We start from the raw sequence: 19,132 nt of genomic DNA on the forward strand, positions 1-19,132 counted from the left end.
ATGGAAATTCTCCGAGGTGGCATTCCTCATCTGAGCTTTCAACTGGTATCTGAAAGAACAGAAATCCTACCAGGATAGGTAGAGCTGAGTTTCCCATTTGCAACATATTTTATAGGCCTGATTTTGCTTTTAAAAGCAATTATACACAGCAGTCTTCAGCTTTGATCTGGGATGTAAGAATCAGACTCAAATAAAATAAATCTCCTGTCCTGCTTAGGTAGTTCCATCTCTGTAGAAGCTGTTCTGTGAGATAACAGAAGATTGCAGGCAGTTGTTCTCTTCTACCTCTGCATGAGAATTGCTAAATCATGGCTTGAACCAATGATTGCACACCTGGTGAAGGGACACAGCTAGCCTTGGGAGCACAGGTGAAAGCAATTGATGTGAAACCACTTTCTACCCCTCCCCAAGCTTTATTTAAGGACTGGCTGCCATAAGAGAAGGGTCTCTAGCTGGAGCTCCTTTCTTTTGAAGTATTTGGGGAGCCATTATCTTTGGAGTGGGTAAGCAAGTCTTTCTTTAACTACTCTGTGGCCATTCCTTTTTTTGGGTAATTTGAAACTGATTATTTGCTGTTGCCTTTCTCTACAACCACCAAAACGTTTTTCTCTGCTTTCTATTTTCATCTCTCCCATGAACTCAAAGTGAACATCTTAAGAAGTCAATTTTTTTGGTATCGTTTTATTATTTCAAATTGCTGGTTGTTGTCTACCTGTATCTTTTTCACTTGTTCGGATTTCTTTTTTGCCTTTCTTTTTGTCTCTCCTTAGAGCTGATGAGGTGTGTGTGAGGGAATCTTTTAGTTTTTTTAGTATGAATTCAAAGTTGAAAGAATGTTGGGTTAATTTCTGTTTTAAAACCTTGTTAGTTTGTTTTGAGGTTTCTCTCTGAGGAAAGCTTGAGAGACTTTTTTTAAAAACATACTGCTTTATATCTTGTCTGCTGCAGGTTTTTAGCCTTTTTCTCCACTGGAGAGAGGTGCAAAAGCTGTTAATAAATGTAAGTAAGATCAAGTGCCTCTTTTATCTTTAGTTATTGAAATACAACAGGAAATTATCAATGTAAAGAAAACTTACAGGGAGGATGTTAATTTTTTCTACTCCTTGCTTTTTGGGTGGTTTTCACTGAAAACTGTCTATGTGATATTGTCCAATTGTAGGAGGTGAAATTAATGTCAAAATGGAGTATTAACCACAGTAGGCTAAAGGGAAGGGAGGACAACAGGGAGGAAGAAAGAAGAAAAAATAAAATCATGTAGGAAAAAACCAAGCATAAAATACTGATGTTGCTATTTGACATGTCTTTAGAATTGGGGGGGAGGGGAATAGAATTAAATTACTTTTAGGCTAAAGCCAAAAAATGAAATGGTGTTTCTTTTTTGCTAAGTAGACACTGACTAATCTAAAACCTAAGGCTTTTCCAGTAGGTAGCTACTTAATGGCCATAGTAGCCATAAGGTGCTGGCCAGCCCTATGCCTGTGGTGCCCGGTTTTCCCCCAGCAAGTATCAGAAGTCAAGTGTTAGGTTGGTTCAAAATTGGGGAGCCCAGCTATTGAATTAATTCAGCTAATGGCTGTTTGTACCACAGTCCTATCAGCCTGAAAGACTTCTGGGCTGTCTCTGAGGGCCAGGCTCCATGCCACCTGCTGCAAGCAGTCTCAGCTGTGCCTCCCTCCTGATCAGGCCTCTTTGCAGGCCACCTGCTCCTCTCCTCCTCCTCCTGCAGGCTCAGAAAGCTCCAGGTGGAGAGAATTCAGCTAGCAACAACACAAATTAGAGGTTTCAAAATGAGGCCTTTGGAGAGGGGCTGGTAGGATCAAGTGAAGGTCAGACAATGGTAGGTAGAAGGTTAAATGTTGGAAAGAGGATGGTCTTACTCTGATTTGGTTTTCCTCATACTTGTTTGTTCATTTGCTTTTCTCAACCAGAGGCAACTCTTGCCATCCCTACCTCATCTTTCTTTGTTTTAGCTCTGTTTGACTTGAACAGATTTTTCTCCTTTGCTGTGTGGATTCCTACATGCCAGTGATCTGATGAAGCCCCCATTTTGGCTCTTGTTGTCTGGCTAACTGAGGTTGGCCATTATGAAGAATGTCTCCTTTTGAGCTGCCTTAGATTTGGACTTGCTCTCTGAGTCAATAGTTTGAGTTTTCTAAGTTCAAGTATGCAGTGACGTTGGCATTTTTCTGATGTTTTGGTGCTTGTTCCAACAGTTCTTCCATGCAGGTTGTTTTTTTTTTTTCGCAAAGGCTTGTAATTGTAGTGAATTTGAGTGAGTTTTTGAATAAAAGCACATAATGAACTGCAGCTGTGCTGGAAGGCAAGCAGGTAGCCCTCTACAAACTGGCCACCTTCCATTTAACAAAAGGACTCTGTACAGCACCTTGAGAATTACAGACCTGTGAGCTCTATTGTTATTCCTGGCATATAATGGTAGAGCACCATCTATTATAAAAACTATAAGGACATCACTGAGCACCAGGTTGCAGGTTTTAGTGTAGATAAACATGATTTAGTGAAAAACAGTGAAGCTCTTCCGTATGCGTTTCTGAACTCAGAGGTGAGTTGAGGTGCTCCTGACCTTGGGGAAGAGGTGTTAGAGACATTGCAGTCACTGTGGCAGAGTAAAGAATCCAAACCAACAAACAAAAAACAGCTAAGAAAGATAGTGAGTACAAAAGACAGGTGACTTTTTGGCCACTATGCAGGCTGTGATGCGCTCATGTGTTCATTTGTGTGCAGCTCTGGGTTCCTCGTGTCTCTAAGGAGGCAGTGGGATTAGAGAACATACAGAGAAGGTGAATCCAAATGCTTTTGAGGATGGAGCAGCAGTGTTGTGAAGGAAGACTTACTAAAAAAAGCTGGAATTATTTTGGAGAAGACTGAAGAATCTGAGGGGAGGTGCAGTCAAGGTTCATAAAATCTGAAATGCGATGGTCTAGATAATCTCACTAGCATAAGAAAGTTTAGAGAAGAATTAGATTTCTTTATGGTGAAGACGTTGTTCGAACACCCTTCCATGAACTAGTTGAGAAGGTAACCTCTGAAATCTTGAAACCAAGTGGATGCTGGAGCAGTACAAGGGAATCATGTCTCTTTGGTTTCCTTTCTTTTAACTGTTTTTGCTTTTTCTTTTTTTCTTCTCCACAACTGTTCAGGTTTTACCCTTTAATATTCTAGTTGTTTAGCATTATTTCCTAAGTCCTCATTATCACAGCTCACTTCAGTTTGATTTAGGACCAGACTGTAATCATTACTGAATCTGAATGCTCTGTTGCTTTATGAAGACTAGGGGATAAAGCACAACTCTGAATGACTGAAGGCATTGTAATCTGGACCTTGATGTTTGAACTACTACTAAATAAAAATTCAGAGTAATTAGTTTATAATTTCAGTTGCAACTTGTGTGAGAAACTTAATGGACTGAAAATGGGTAAAATAGAAGGAATGACTGCTTTAGAGGACTAATGGCTCCCAACCTTCACCTTTGATTCATAGATCAGCTTGCTACTTTCGTAATTTAAATATGTGAAAATTCTTTGAAGTAGTATGTGCTAAGAAATGTATGCCTGAACTGCCTGTCCAGATACTTAAGTGAAGTAGCCTAGGGCTTTCAGAAACCACAGTTTTTTGGACTGGAGTACTACAATTTAGCTTCCTGAGCCTTTTTTCCAGAGTATGTATTCTTTTATTTGATTCACTCCCCAAAAGCAATCTGGCTTTGCACGAGCTGGGATGTAATTCACTGACTGTGAAAGTCTCAAGTTGCTTGATACACAGAGCTCAGAACGGAACTGGCTGGTCTGTACCTTCTGAGCTGAGTGTGGTTAAGTACAACTCCGTGTGCTGGTTGGTGTGGGAAAAGTGGCATCTTTTATAGAGAACATCATATTTTTGTGCCAGGAAAGCATACGTTTTATTCTACTAAACTGAGCAAAAGTCTTCTCTTGGGCCTCGTCTCTTCTGGCTGGTGCCATCTTCTCAGAAATCCATCATCATCAGAGCGCTTTGTCCCTGTGATCTATTACACTAATACATCTGTTGCTTTAATGATGTATTGGTGTCATACCTTATCAGAGTGATGCATACCAATGATCTATTACTGAAAAGTTGGTGCTGTTCAGGAAGGAAAGAATTCATGGACATATTCAGTATAATTAGAGATAACAGCAACATACATTACACTGGAAGCTGCTCTTGTGGAACCAAGAACACCAGTATTATGCTAGCCTCTTCAGTGCCATTTTCTAGTGCCATTGTACTAGATGTGTGATGCTGAGGTTGTTATATCTCTTTTAAACCTTTTAAATATACTAAAAGCAACTACCATTAACCTTGGGTCACTGTGAAGCACGCTGTATCCAGCTACATTATTTTTACTATATAGTAGTGCCGTACTTACTTACCCGTAACCATATGAAACTAAGTAACATTAACCTCTAGCTAGTCTGAAGAACATATCATATCTCATTATAATAATCTGGGCTTCATCCTTTGCTTGACTTTAATTGTTGTCCATTCTCAAACATTCTCAGTTGCATGACAGTTGAACTTCAGCCTGTCATTAACCGTAGGCCTTTTTAATCTTAACCTTCATTTTCTTTGCTGTTACTTTTTTTTCCTTTATTTTAATCACTGTAAAACACGTGAAGTCAGTCTGCTTTACCCTGTTTTATGTAGTATGCTAATTAAATGTTTCCAAAATGCTATCCAGAGGAAGGCTTTTTTTTTTTTTTTGATCTTCACTGTAAGAAAGGCTGTAAGTCTATATTGATTATGTAAACTCAGCTTTTTCTCCTCTGCCTTCACTTGTTCACTAATTGGGTCCAAGCAGAATCAGAACCACGTTTTGTCTTGTGGTGGTTTAATTGAGGTATGCAGTATTGATTTGGTTGGGTTTATTTTCTTTTAAATACTTGGCAGCCATCTGTGAAGAGCGTTGCTTAGCAGGACACTAAGGCTTCCTTTTTTTTTTTTTTTTACCAGAGTTTGTAGCGCAGGAAGTCTCCAGGTACATCAAAATTCTTTTGCCAAATAATCCAGTATAACTCTATTAGCAACTTATGCATTGATGCAGTGATGGAGGAAAGGAAGAGCAAAGTATTTGTAATATGTAAATGTTGGATTTTGCTTCCCTCTCACATTGTCTTCTATTATATTAAGCTTCTTTACTAGCAACAGGTATCATTTTAATCTGTAGAATGGGTTGTGAAAACAGCTGTCAGTGATGTATTTAGTCAAGTGGTTGGAAGAGACCACAGAAACTTTAAATCGTGATGCAGTATTGTGAACGCAGAACATCCTACTCATCATGTTCATGCTCCTCCATGGGTATCCAGCTGATCTGTCACCTTCCAGTTGGGAAGCCCAGATGCTTCTCTTGCCTCTACTAGGGCAGAAAGCTTTCTTTGTGGGAGACAGTGCAGCGGAAGAAGGAAACTTGCTCATTGGAGAGGGAGACTGAGTGAAGTAGCTCGTGTAGATGCTGTGGAACTGCTAAAGCAGGAGGTGGTGTAACAGGTGGTAGTACAGAATGACATCTGTGACTGCAGGAATGTCACAGCCACAAAATGTGCACTGCTCCATTTCAGGAGCAGCAAGTGGTGAGGGCTTTTCAGCTGGAAGGCTTATGACAGCCAAACTAAGTTTTGGCTCTTAAAGTGCCAGGGTCTGGGAGGCTGCTATGGTCAATCTGTGGCTGTTATCTTCCTGTCAAACAGTTGTTATTTAAGCAGCAATCCCACCGATATTCAGGAAGTTCATGACTGGGAATATGCCACCTGATCATAAGTGGAGCAGCCTGCTAGTAAAGCAATGCAGGAAGCTTCACTGCGGTGATAAGGGGGTACTTCAGCAAGAAATGGTGACAGGTTTATTTTGAATAACAAACTTGTGAGTTACCTAAATGTATGTTTTGAAAGAAAGGTGTTGTCTCTTTCCATCCTGAGAAACCCTAATCCTCAATGGGATGGATGTTTTACCTGAAATGGTAATTGCTTGAGTCACTGTACCTGGGATGTTTGCAGCCTCTTTCTATCTAAAAAAAAGCAGGTTATTTCCCTGAACATTTACTAGGATTCTTGAGTCCTGAAAATCTATTGGATCTGTCAGCTGAAGTTTCTGTGGTGTTGGCCTGCTGAAGTTTCTGTGGATATGGTCTGTTCCTGATAGAAGTCTGATTTACCCCAGAAGCCTTCCAAATTGTTATTAACAAGCACAGGAACTGATAATTCTGTTACTCTGCAGGTGAACAAAGATCTCTGTGTAACTTGCCTTGTGCGTAGAGCTGTTGGAGATAGATTTGGTATGGGAAGTCTGACTAGCGGGTGAGCTTCTGATTCTCTTAGTAAGTACCGTATGTGCCTGACAGAGCCTATGCAATAGCATACATTATCAACTTGTATGATATTTTGAGTCTCAACAGTCTAGTAAGGTGAGGGGATGTGTTAGTGTTCCTTAAGAGACGGGTATCTGCGCAGAGAACTAAGTGAAATGCTTAATAATCTACAGCAATCAGGGGACTGCAGGCCAAGTGTGTGGTCTCATCAGCTTGGTTTTAATGGCTGTTTAGTCATAGGCAGCTCTGTGCCCTTGTTTTCTGCTTTAGTGGTACGGTTTGTGGGGTCTCTGGAAATGCATCTGATTGGTGACCTTGGGTTTTGGTTTTCTGAGTTAATTTTAGCTGCGTTTCTTATTCAATCTTGTTCATTTATGTGCTACACAAATGCTTTTGCTAGTGTGCTGCAGAAAAGGAAGAATGATAGGCAAGGTGGGTGGTAATTGCTTTAGTTTGTTCAAACTGTACTGTCAGTGAATGTTGAACCTTGCCGTGTTAGTAGGCTGTGTCAGAGTACATACGGTAGCTTAGGACACAGCATTCCTTTTAGTTAACGATGAAATGATAATGATGGTTTTTATTTAAAAAAAAAAAAATGAACAAAAAAAACCAGTTGGTGTTTTCCCCTAAGCTAGATGTAGCCGCCTGCAAATGTGGTGTTTTAGAATGGACTCAAACTTGGTACCATCCACAGCCCGTGAAGAGAACTAAGCTTCTCCAGTGGAATTCTTCCTAACTTACAGGCAACTAACAACAGGGGGATGTTTGCCAACTGGTAGTGTTTCACTCTCTTTTAACAGCAGATTGCCTAGAAATCTGCATTATGTTAATTAATGACTTTGTCCCTCTCATGCTGAAGGCTAGCAGAATTTGCAGTTGCAGTCTACTCCTATTAATACTTTCCAAGGCAGCATCTTTAATTGTTTTAAAGCTTTATGAAATGAGAACCTTATGCTACCTGCATGTCTGAAACTGTCGATAACCAAGTGGACTGATTAAGTGGAATTGGTTTGAAAGAGAAGAAGAGGCAGCACGCAACCTCTGATAACTTACCTGTGTTCCTCAGGTAGATGCTACGTACCACAAGGACCAGCAAGAGCTTTGCATATCAACTCATGGCGTTTTTGTTTGTTTGTTTAACAGAAAAAAAGCCCCTAAAACTGTAAGGTGGTAGATTTGAACTGGAATGGTAAGGGGTGGCAGTGCATTGGAAATGGGTCAGCAAACATTTAATGGAAAGCAGGTGCAACTAGCTGACTATAGCTGTGTCCGAGCACCTGGACTGCCAAGTGTAATGGCTAAAGTGAAGACATTGTATTAATTCCTGTGACCGTTACAGTGAAATTAACTTCTGGTGAAGAGATAGGAAGAGCAATCACAAGCAGTAAAGTGGCTCAAGCCTTGGAACAACTTCCTTTGGTGTATGAGAGCTAGAATCATCAGTCTCTGTGAGCAAAACCCTGGCTTTGTGCAGATCAGTGAGGATTTTAATGTTGAACTGGGACTTGGATTCCACTGTAATTATTGGTTATGGCCCATGTGTGACAGTTATGCTGCTGCTTAGTGCTGAACTGTGTGCTTCTGGATTTTTTTCTTGTTGCTTTAGTTGCCAATCATAGAAACTGATACATTCCTTCTCCCGACTTCTCAGGTGTGGAAGGAGAGCTCAAATCCCGGTGCTACTTGTTTTCAAAATGGGTGATTTAAAAGCATAGTTGAGTTGATGAGGATGGAAAGATCATTTGAGTAAGTGAATGGTGTGTTCTGGGTTACTTTCCTTTTCACTTCCTCAAGCACTGCTTGTTGACTGAAGTGCATTAAATAACTGCCTAAAATATTTGTGGACTAACTCTCAGGTACAGCAGCAAAAACTGATAGTTAAAAAGGATAAGAGGGACTTAGAATAGAAAAGAATTTTTCATTAAAATGTTGGTGCTTCCTCAGTACTAATATAGACATTTCCAATTCATATTGATGTGATAGGTATAACTGGTAATAGGTGCTTCGTGAGGGGTTTGTTTGTTTGTTTTGGATCATAGCATCAGGTGCATATCTTGCTGAACTGTGGAGAGCAGTGATAGTGGAAGTGTATGAACCTTGAAAACAAGTTCACAGGACTTGTGGCTCCACCAAGACAATTGTAAACAGCTGTTAAAACTTGAGGTGATGCCTAGGAAGACTGAGGCAAAACTGTTCTCAGTTTGGGAGAGAGCAGTCACTGTTTAGGGATGGTGTGTAGGGTGTGTGTAGGGGATGCTGATCTAGCGGAAGTCAGATTTCTGCAGCAGTGCTGATTTTGTTTAGGGCAGTTGGCTACTTAACTATATGTTCTATATGCACTGGGTAGTAGGTCCTACTTCTGGTTTTCTTCAGAAGGAAACTCTCTGATGCTGAGAGGCTGGTGACTAGCTTGGAGAGCTTCCCTGAAGTGAAGATGGGCTCTGAGAGAGCCTGACAGAAAAAGTAGCTGAAGACAAAGAACAGAATCTTGTTATTTTAACTCCCTGGCATTTGTTTTAAATTTTTACAGGATTTTTCCTTTGGACTTTGACAGAAGGTTATTTCTTTTCTAAGGAAATTAAAATTAACTATTAAAGGTAAAAGAGGGGGATTAAGTCTACAGTGAGTTGCCCAGTTGCCCTCCTCTTCTATCTGCCTACATTATGTTCTTAGGATTAGTCTTGAACAGTTCTTCCAAATCAGAAACCTTAATGTTGTCTAAGTCTAAAACTGCAATAAGGAGAAGAAAAACCAACCAAACTAACCCCACCTCTTGATTGCTGTTTAGCTTTTTCATCACCAAATTTTAGCTTTCAGTGGTATAAGCTGTTCAGGTTTAGGCTGAAAATTAACCACAGTACTTCTTGACCGAAAATGTAGTTATCCTTATCGCATCAAGAACACTTCCTGGATGGAAGCAGTGGTAAACATTAATAGAATCATAGAATAGTGAGGTTGGAAACGACCTTGAAGATCATCTAGTCCAGCACCCTCCCATTCCTTTCAGTACCACAAGCTACTAAACCGTATCTCGTAGCTCCTCATCCAGATGCCTCTTGAACACTGCCAGGGACGGTGACTCCACCACCTCCCTGGGCAGCCATTCCAGTGCCTGACCACCCTCTGAGAGAAAAAGTTTCTCCTAATGTCCAACCTGAACCTCCTCTGGTATAACTTCTGCCTGTTTCCTCGGGTCTTACTAATTGCCTGGGAGAAGAGGCCTGACCCTTTTACACCACAGCCTCCCTTCAGGAAGTTGTAGAGTGCAATGAGGTCTCCACTGAGCCTCCTCTTCTCCAGACTGAACAATCCCAGCTCCCTCAGCTGCTCTGCATAAGACTTGTGCTCCAGACCCCTCACCAGTTTCGTTGCCCTTCTCTGGACACGTTCCAGGGCCTCAATGTCTTTCTTGTAGTGAGGGGCCCAAAACTGAACACAGTACTCGAGGTGCGGCCTCACCAGTGCTGAGTACAGGGGGACGATTACCTCCCTGCTCCTGCTGGCCACATTATTTCTAATGCAGGCCAGGATACCATTTGCCCTCTTGGCCACGTGGGCACACTGCTTGCTCATGTTCAGCCGAGCATCAACCAACACCTCCAGGTCCCTTTCCTCTTCACACTCATCCAACCACTCATCCCCAAGCCTATAACGCTGCGTGGGGTTGTTGTGGCTAAAGTGCAGGACCCCACACTTGGCCTTGTTAAACCTCATCCCACTCACCTCGGCCCAGTGGTCCAGCTTATCTAGATCCCTCTGCAGGGCCTTCCTACCCTCAGGCAGATTGACACCACCTCCCAACTTGGTGTCATCTGCAAACTTACTCAGAGTACCCTCAATCCCTTCATCTAAGTCATCAATGAAGATATTAAACAGGGTGGGCTCCAGCACCGACCCCTGGGGGGCACCACTTGAAACGGGTTGCCAGCTAGACTTAACTCCATTGACCACCACCTGCTGAGCACGGCCCTCCAGCCAGTTCCTTATCCAAGGGAGGGTGAAACTGTCTAAGCCATGGGCAGCCAGTTTCCACAGAAGGATACTGTGAGAGACCATGTCAAAGGCTTTGCTGAAGTCTAGGTAGACTACATCAACAACCTTTCCCTCATCTACCAGTCTGGTCGTCCAGTTGTAGAAAGAGATGAGGTTGGTCAAACATCTGCCTTTCATGAGCCTATGCTGGCTGGGCCTGATCCCGTGGACGTCACACATGAGCCGTGTGATCTCTCCCAGGAGGATTTGTTCCATGACCTTTCCTGGCACTGATGTCAGGCTGACAGGCCTGTAGTTCCCTGGATCCTCCTTACGGCCCTTCTTGTAGATGGGAGTCACATCAGCAAGCCTCCGATCCTCTGGAACCTCTCCAGTCAACCAGGAGTGCTGATAAATAGCTGAGAGAGGCTTAGCAATCACCCCTGCCAGCTCCCTCAGCACCCTCGGATGAAGCCCATCTGGTCCCGTGGACTTGTGACTGTCCAGATGGAGGAGGAGCTCCCTAACAGCCTCCATCTCAATCTCCGGGGGGACATTCTGCATGTCAGCCCAGATATCTAGATCAGGGCACAAAGTGCCCTGAAGATAACTGGTCTAACTATTAAAGGCAGATGTAAAGAAGGCGTTGAGGACCTCAGCCTTCTCCTTGTCTGCCGTGGTCACATTCCACGCTGCAATCAATTAAACGATAGAGATTATCCTTGGTTCTTCTGTTGCCATTGATATGTTTGTAAAAGGATTTCTTATTCTTCTTTACTGCTGTGGCCAATCTTAAGTTCAAGATGGGCTTTCGCTGTCTGGACTTCTCCCCTGCTTACCTTAGCAACTTCCTTGTAATCTCCCCTAGTAGCCTGTCCCCTCTCCCAGAGGACATAGATTCTCTTTTTCTTCCTGCGTCTTGACAGTAATTCCCAGCTCATCCACACCAGTCTTCTCCCGCTATGGCTCACCTTATGGTATTCAGGGACAATCTGTGTTTGCACCTTTAAGACTTCCAGGCTTTCTGAACCCCTTTACCCTTAAGGAGCGACTCCCAAGGGACCCGTGCTACAAGCGTCCTGAACAGGTCGAAGTCCACCCTCTGGAAGTTCAAGATAACAGTTTTGGGAGTCACCCTTCTGATGTCTCTAATAACAGAAAACTCTACAATTTCATGGTCGCTCTGCCCTAGCCAGTCTCCAACCTTCACATCACCCACCAGTCCTTCTCCATTAGCAAAGACCAGGTCAAGCAGGGCACCACCTCTGGTAGGCTCTCATACCAGCTGTGTAAGGAAGCCATCTTCCACGCAATCCAGAAACCTCCTGAGCTGCTTCCTTTGAGCCATGTTATATTTCCAACACATATCAGGGAAGTAGAAATCCCCCACAAGAACGAGTGCTGGCGATCGCATGACTTCCGCAAGCTGCTCGTAGAACACCTCGTCCCTCTCCTCATCCTGATTTGGTGGTCTATAACAGACCCCAACTATGATGTCTCCCCTACAGGCCTTCCCCCTGATCCTCACCCATAGACACTCCACTTTATCATTTGCAATCACAAGCTCTTTGACATCGAAACGGTCTTTAATATAAAGGGCTACGCAACCACCCTTCCTTCCTTGTCTATCCCTTCAGAAGAGCTTATAGCCATCAATATCAACACTCCAGTCATGGGAGCAGTACCACCATGTTTCAGTAACAGCAGGCAGATCATAGCTTGGTGCACAGTCGCTTCCAGTTCCTCCTGCTTGTTGCTCACGCTGCGTACGTTGGTATAGATGCACTTGAGCTGAGTCATTTGCCTCACTCCCAGCTCTAAAAGTTCTCCAACCTTCTGTGGCAATGCACTAAGAGAATTGGACTGCTCAGAGAACTTGTTAGTAACTACTGTTTTCCTCTATGAAGGGAGAAGAAGGAGGCATAAGAAGAGCTAATGACATCATCTTTCACGCTGTAGACCACTGGTAGTGAACTCCAGCATGCAGATGAGCAAGTTAAATTTCCTTCTTGAAAGAAATGATTCCAACCTACAACTTCCACTTAACTTACAAGGTATGCCAATGTTACCTGATAATTGTCTGTGTAAGACTGGGAAACTTCTTGAGGAAAATGCATAAACCATTCATAAGTTTGAAAACCATTTCCTACTAGCCCTAGGCTAGGAGGTCTGTGGATTGGCCGCAGATCTGGTTCTCAGGCACTTAGTCATGAGCTATTTAGGGCCTCAATAGCCTAACACAACTCTGGATTGCACTCTAGAGATGAGAATATTAGAAACATGTTAAAAACATTTTATACCCCTTTTTTTCCTGTGTCTTTGCATTTTGAATGAGGTTTTGTCTCCTACTTAAATGTGATTATGTAAGCAAGCTATGCACGTATGTATGCTATGACATACTGTTAACAGAATCAAATGAAGAAGATGAAGATCTGAGGAAATCACTCCCCATTTTAAGTGGTAAACGTAGCAGTCTTCTGGATGCTCAGTAAATGGTCATCAGAAGGAGCATAAAAGTAGTAGAACTAAAAAGATTCGTAGATGCAATGGAAGACTTGGCTCTTGAATCCATGGTGAGCTGGCATCTTTAGAGCGACTCCTTTATTTTCAGTGTGTCTTGCAATTGAGAACTTCAAAAGCCCACTGGTTTAGGATTGTACTGAGTATTGTAGGCTGTTGAGTTACAGCAGCCTAATGAGGTGGCTGACTGTGTGCTATTCTCATCTCTGGCACATTTGAAACAAAGGTATTTTAATCGAACGCATTGCACTTGCTGTTTTAATAGTCTCAGAGTGCCAGGAGCAGTTAGGAAAGTTCAGCTGATGAGCAGTGATTTCTGAAATCACTGTAATTTATCATACAGGATTATCTGTGCCTCCATTTGTGTCTAATTCTTTTTCTGATGCTGTTGTGGAGGATATGTGTCATAGCAGTATTTTCTCTCTGCTTTGTGTGAGATTGAGTAAAGTTCGTATGTCCAGAGGCAGTGACTTTGGCTCACAGTGGGTTCTCACAATGTGGACGTGCTGTTTCACTGTTATTTTTAATACTGGTACTCATGTTGTAGTTGATAGAAGAAACTTTGCTGTGAATGAGAACGTCTTTAGGCATGTGGTAAGGTACAACCCGAGGCATGCACACAGCCTGCAGTTCTACTTGTGTTGTCTTTAAGATGGTACTGACGACTTAGAAACTATTTCTGTCCTACTTCTTGAATTAATTTACTCAAGGCTGACACTGCTACAGTTTCTTCAGCATGGCAGCTACAGGAGTATCTAAAACTGTGTTCCACTCTCCTTTTCTGTGATTGAACCTGTTTCAGGAGCAGGAATAACAATTTGGCATACACGTTTCTTGCTGGGGTTTGTTAGTTCTTTATGGCACACCTTTAACTTAAAGGAAACGGAGCATTTCCTTACAATGGATCGTGGCTTCATCAAAGCCACGTTAAGAACCTGCTAAGAATTTAAAAAAAAAAAAAAAAAAAAAAAAAAAAAAAAAGGTTAAGTGAGGGCCAGAGTCGTCCCCGTAGTTCTCATACAGTGGGGCATAACCCACTTTCCTAAAGCCGCTCCCTATCATGCATACTAACGAGACGATAAACCGCCCGCCTCTCTTGCGGCTCGCGCTTCCCAGTCCGAATTCCGTCCCGGCGGCACACGGCGGCGCTTCTCTTACGGCAGCCGCCGGGCCGGGGCGCTCTCAGGAGATGGCGGCGGTCGCGCCCCACCGGCGGCGCCCAGCGACCGCTCCCCTTCGGCCGCCTCCTGCCCGGCGGCGCCCCGGGGCCACAGGAATGCGCAGCGCCCCGCCGCGGCCCGGCGGCCACCCCGCGCGGCCGAGCGTGCCCGAAGCGCCGCCCGCCCGGGCAGGGGTAGCGCATGGCCGCCCAGCTCTTAAAGGCGAACGCGGGATCCATCCTGGGCGCTGTGCTCCGGAGCTGGGGGAGCTGATGTCCCAGAGACCTCAGGAGAGGGACTGGGAGGCTCACGCGACCGCCTTGGAAGGGTCGGTTCTGCTGTACGTGTCTCTTCTCACCTGGTGATGGTTTCCTTCTGTTGAAACGCATCAGAAAGATGTGGTGGGTTTTAAGAGGAGGCTGTGTCTGGGGCTGATTGAACCGTTAGCTTGTTCTTGCTAGTGAGATGTACAAACAGCTTAAACTTGTGCAGAATCTGTATTCCTGTGCACATGAATAAGTCACTGCTTTATCTTCAGCATTCTTAACCTTATCACTAGGAAACAAGCGCTGGCCTGTAACCCAATCCTCCTGCACTTGTGACTTTGTCAACTTCTGTATATTGACACAGCCATTTCCTTCAGCAGACTTTCTCCCTAATGTAAGAAGGGCTTTTAATATGAGAGTTCGGATGTTCCTGATTTTAAGGGACAGGTGAGCAAGGCCTCAGGAATTCCTGTACCTTACGTGCAAGAAAGGGCTAAGAAAGAAGCATGTTTGCTACAAGAATCTGCTGGCATGGCTGCCTCATTCTAAGGCTCTGAAGAGGTGCACTGCAATCCCTTAGGGCCGAGCTATAAAAGCTAAGAGTCATAAGGGTTCCCTTGACTGTGGCAAAATCGCATCGTAGCACTGTGCGTATAGGGATGGCTTACTGTGCCAGTAAAAACCCAAGGCTTGGTTGTACAAAGAGCAGATTAAAAAAAAAGGGCGCTTGGTAGCATGGGAAGCCTCGCTGAGGACAGTGTCACTGAGATAAGGGGAGGCTTTAATGAGACCTGGAGATAAGCAGCTTTACAGAGAATGTTACCCTAAAGAGGGCCGAGTAAAAGGAATCTGTTTTGAATGATGCTGGACGGAGAAGTCTTCATACTGTTGGAAACTGTTGAAGGCACAGCAGTTTGGAGATGGGAAGGAGTCTGGTAAGGACGGTTGATTTATTTTTTTTTTTTATTCTTACTGTCAAATAAAACAAGATGCTTTGAATTGAAGTGATTGAACAGAGGAAGAATATAGGGTTTAGGTGTTCACCTAGGCTAGAAGAACATTCTGGGTCAGGAAGAAGAGGAAGAACGTGTTTCAGTCATAAAGATAAAATTGGTGTTATTTTGAGCACAAGAGGGGCACGGAGGAATAAACTGGATGCGGTAACAGTTCAGAGGTAACTTCAGAAGAGAAGCTTAAAAGGGTTGCAAGTTAGATATTCTATTATGTGATAGTACGACAATTTCAGTCAGCTGCAGTGTTTGAGCTATTGAGCCAAACATTGGCTCAATACCTCAAAAAGTGTTAAAAGCTGATACCTCAATACCTCAAAAGATGTTAAAAGCTGAGCAGTTTCAGCAACGTGAATTTAAATTTTAGCTTTTCTGGCAGCTTAAAATGTCTGTCTTCAGCATCTTTCATGGGGTTTTCTTTTTGACTATTTTTTGGATGAGGTTGCAGGGTTTTGTTTTTGAGGGGTTCGCTTTGACTTTTGGTGTGAGGTTTTTTTTTGTTTTTTTTTTATTAATAATTTATTTTGTTGAACCCGAATTATCTAGTTTAGGCAACTTGATGTGCTATTGATTTTAATAATACTGAGGCACTGAGCATAAAGTAGCACCTATGGTAAAAGGCTGTGTGTTATAAAGATCTGAAAAATTGTAAGCAGTGGCTTACAATGACAATATGACAACTTCCATATCATCATATTCTCTGGTGGAGATTGTGATGAGCTTTCTACATTTGTAATAAGCTGATGAAGGGAAGTAGAGGTGAGACTTGACTCAGCTTCCTTGATTAGCACACCCACTTGGGCGGCAGGCTTAAATGTCTGACATGGTATCATAGTTGTCGGGACTGAAAGGTTGTATAAATCATATAAACCTGATAAGCTGTGAACAGGCGAGTTCTTCTCATATTTTCTGCATTATCCTTCTCTGCAAAGTAAGCTTTCTTTTTACAGAAGGGCCAGAAAGACGCTCCACGCTATTTTTTCCCAAGCTTATCTCTGTTGTAGTACCTTCAACTGTTTTCCCCTAGAAAGCTTGCGCTTGAGAGCCTTTGTGACTTATTGTTTTTTCAACAGCGCTGATAGTTCAGAAGCCACTGAGTTTTGGCTTTTGTCTCCATGTAAATGAAAACATCCCAGTACCTCCCTCATGAGTTGACTTTTAAAGGATTCATAAATGAGGCAGCCAAAATGCGTTGCTTACCTGCCTCCTTTCCTTCCCCTCGACCCCCACTGTTGGCCACTGTTCTTTGTACTATGGGATACAGGCCATCTAACTTCATGATTATCGAGACTGGGGAGGTTTACTTGTTCTCTCTTGGTTTCCATATAGTGTAATATAGTGTAATAGAGATTCCCATCAAAACTCAGCAAGAACATCATAAAATTGGTAGGCCTTGTACAAGAAGAGGGCCTTGCTGGACCTCTTCTCTAATGGTCACTTGCTTTGATGTTTCTTCAGGAAGCCAAGTGGACTTTGTCCTCTGCTCTGGTGGGGAATGCCTTCTCTTCAGGCACTTGTCAGTTTCTGTTGATTTGACTTGTGCAAGTGTCCGTGCCTAAACTATGGAAAAAAAAATTTCTTCCCTTCACCCGAAAAACACTTCTGCCCCTTTTTTTCCTACTTCTTTAGTAGAAATACCAAGGTCCTGTGCACACGTACAAAAGGATAAACAGATGTCACCTGGATGCTTGCTAGTATTTTCTTCTACCGTCAGTCCATCAGTTCTTCATTCATCCAGTTTCTTTTCGATTGGCATGCAAGGAAATGGGCAAAAGGTCTGCCCCTTCTATTACTATGTTGCTCCAACTGGGGGGAAAGAGGTGTGTGAGAGTATGTCACACGGGTCCATTACTCCCTCTGCAGGCAAGAGCTTGCTGCTCTTCACTGAGAGTCACCATAACCCCAATATGCTGTGAGCGCTTCAGGTTTTGAATAGCACTGCTGGCATAAAATGTCTCCCTTTACAGCAGTATTAGTATCTGTCCCTAGATCTTAATGAGAGTAAGAGTAACAACAAATCAAATCATATGGATACCTCATGAATTATGTGTGTACCTTACATGGAATAGGAACTTGAGGGCAAGCAGCAAAACTGTGGCTACTGCTAAAAGGAAGCGGATTGCGCGAAGGAAGAATGGATGCAGGTCAGCTAAATATATATATATATATGTATGTATCAACTTTATCCTGTGGCCGTGTTACTTACACGTCACATTAAAATATGTATTTGTGACATCTCCATCTACAGTGTGGACATAACAGTTGGTAGATGCCTAAATCCAAGAAAGACTGAACTTCTAATGCGTGTGTTATAGCGAGGTTAAAAAATAGTCACTCTTCTACATGCTCTGTGATTACATTGTAGCTTCGTTTAGTTTGTAAAATCCTCAGATGGAAACCATGCTAAGGGAGGAAGAGCAAGAGAGTAAAATACCATCCACGGTTTTGGAAAGAATAGTGACTTTTCTGCTCAGTAGCCAGAAGGAGCTTTAAATATTTGGACATACAAGAAAAAAAATTGTAATATTTGTACAAGATATTGTATTTTGTAAACTGTTCCTATAAAGCTAGACGTGGATACTGTGTTTAAGAAATGAGAAGTGCCTGTGTTAGTTTTTTTACAGGATATTCTGTTTGAAAGGGACCTCAGTGCTGAAGCTGGTTGCCCAGGAGCATACCCAGTCAAGTTTTGGAAATCTTTGTAGATAGGGATTCTGCAGCCTCTGTGCATCCTGTGCGGTTTGATCACCCTCACAGGAGGGGGGGAAAAAAAGGTGCTTTCTTGTGCTCAGGTGGAATTTTCTGTTTTGTTTTTAATTTCTGCCTGTTGACTCCTATCCAGTTATTGCTGAGAAGAGTCTGGCTCCTTCATCTTCATTTGCACCCATCGTAATTCTGTACGCAGAGAAAATCCCCATGAGCTTTCTCTTTTCCAGGCCAGACAACCTTAACTCGTCCTGCTGAAAAAGTTCTTCCTAGTGCAATGCAGAGTACTGTTGGTGAGCTTGGCTGCAAGTGTGTATTGCTGACTTGTAGCCAAACTTGTCTGCCAGGACCCCGAGGGCCTCCTTGACAAAGCTGCTTTCCACCTGGTTGGCCTCTAGGAGGTGTTGGTGCCTGGGATTATTCCCCATTGATGGAGGATTCTGCATTTCCTCACAGATTTTATGAGATTCCTCCCTGCCTTCTTCTCCAGCCTGTTAAGATAATGCAGAATGGCAGCACAACCATCTGGTGTATCAGCCACTCCTTTTGTTTTTCTGTCCTCTGTGACCTTGTTGAAGGTGTTCTCTGTCCCTTGTCCAGGTCATTAATGAAGATGTTAAATAGTATTGGATTCAGTATTGACTCCAGAGGGGCTAGTGATTTGCCTCCAGCTGGCCTTTGTGCTATCAGTTACAGCTCTCTGGGCCTGGTCATTGTGCCAGTTCTAAATCTCCATTGCTTGTTACTCATCTAACCTATACTTGGTCACCTTGCCTATGATGACTTCATGGGAAATGTTATGGCTGTACTAAAGTTGAGGTAAACAATATCCACTGCTTTGCCTGTGTCCACCAACCCTGTCTCCTCATTGTAGAAGGGTGTCAGGTTTGTTAAAAATTTTCTTCTTCTGAAGTCTGACTACTGCTGATCACTTTCTTGTCATACAGACAGTGGAAAAGCTGTCTGGATTTTTTTTCTATCAGCTTTCTACATGCAAAACTGAAGCTATTGACCTGTAGTTCCCTGGGCTATCTTTCTTGCTCTTGTTGAAGACACTTTTTGCAGTGATGTTTGATGTCTTCCAGCTTTCAAGAACCTCTTCCAGCCTTTCTGGGATGTCCAGCTTAAGCTCCTCCTAACCTGGCTCTCTTCCACTAAAAG

At 43.0% G+C, this 19,132-nt stretch overlaps 1 protein-coding gene across 3 annotated transcripts in view; it reads left to right on the plus strand.

The window, feature by feature from the left end:
* Positions 1-444: 444 nt before the first annotated feature.
* ZNF827 (zinc finger protein 827) overlaps positions 445-19,132 on the plus strand; it is a 132,933-nt gene continuing 114,245 nt past the window's right edge. The window contains exons 1-3 of one of the 3 annotated variants that reach the window (XR_008208531.1): positions 445-503; positions 949-999; positions 12,217-12,363. Coding sequence is in view for 2 of the 3 variants with exons in the window: in XM_052690437.1 (XP_052546397.1) it covers positions 12,291-12,363 (73 nt within the window). In the remaining variant the exon portion in view is untranslated. The remainder of the gene's footprint in view (positions 504-948; positions 1,000-12,216; positions 12,364-19,132) is intronic. The other 2 variants (XM_052690437.1, XM_052690438.1) reach the window with 2 other exon arrangements.

Source organism: Tympanuchus pallidicinctus, unplaced genomic scaffold (assembly GCF_026119805.1).
Source record: "Tympanuchus pallidicinctus isolate F22 unplaced genomic scaffold, pur_lepc_1.0 scaffold26, whole genome shotgun sequence".
NCBI lineage: Eukaryota > Metazoa > Chordata > Aves > Galliformes > Phasianidae > Tympanuchus > Tympanuchus pallidicinctus.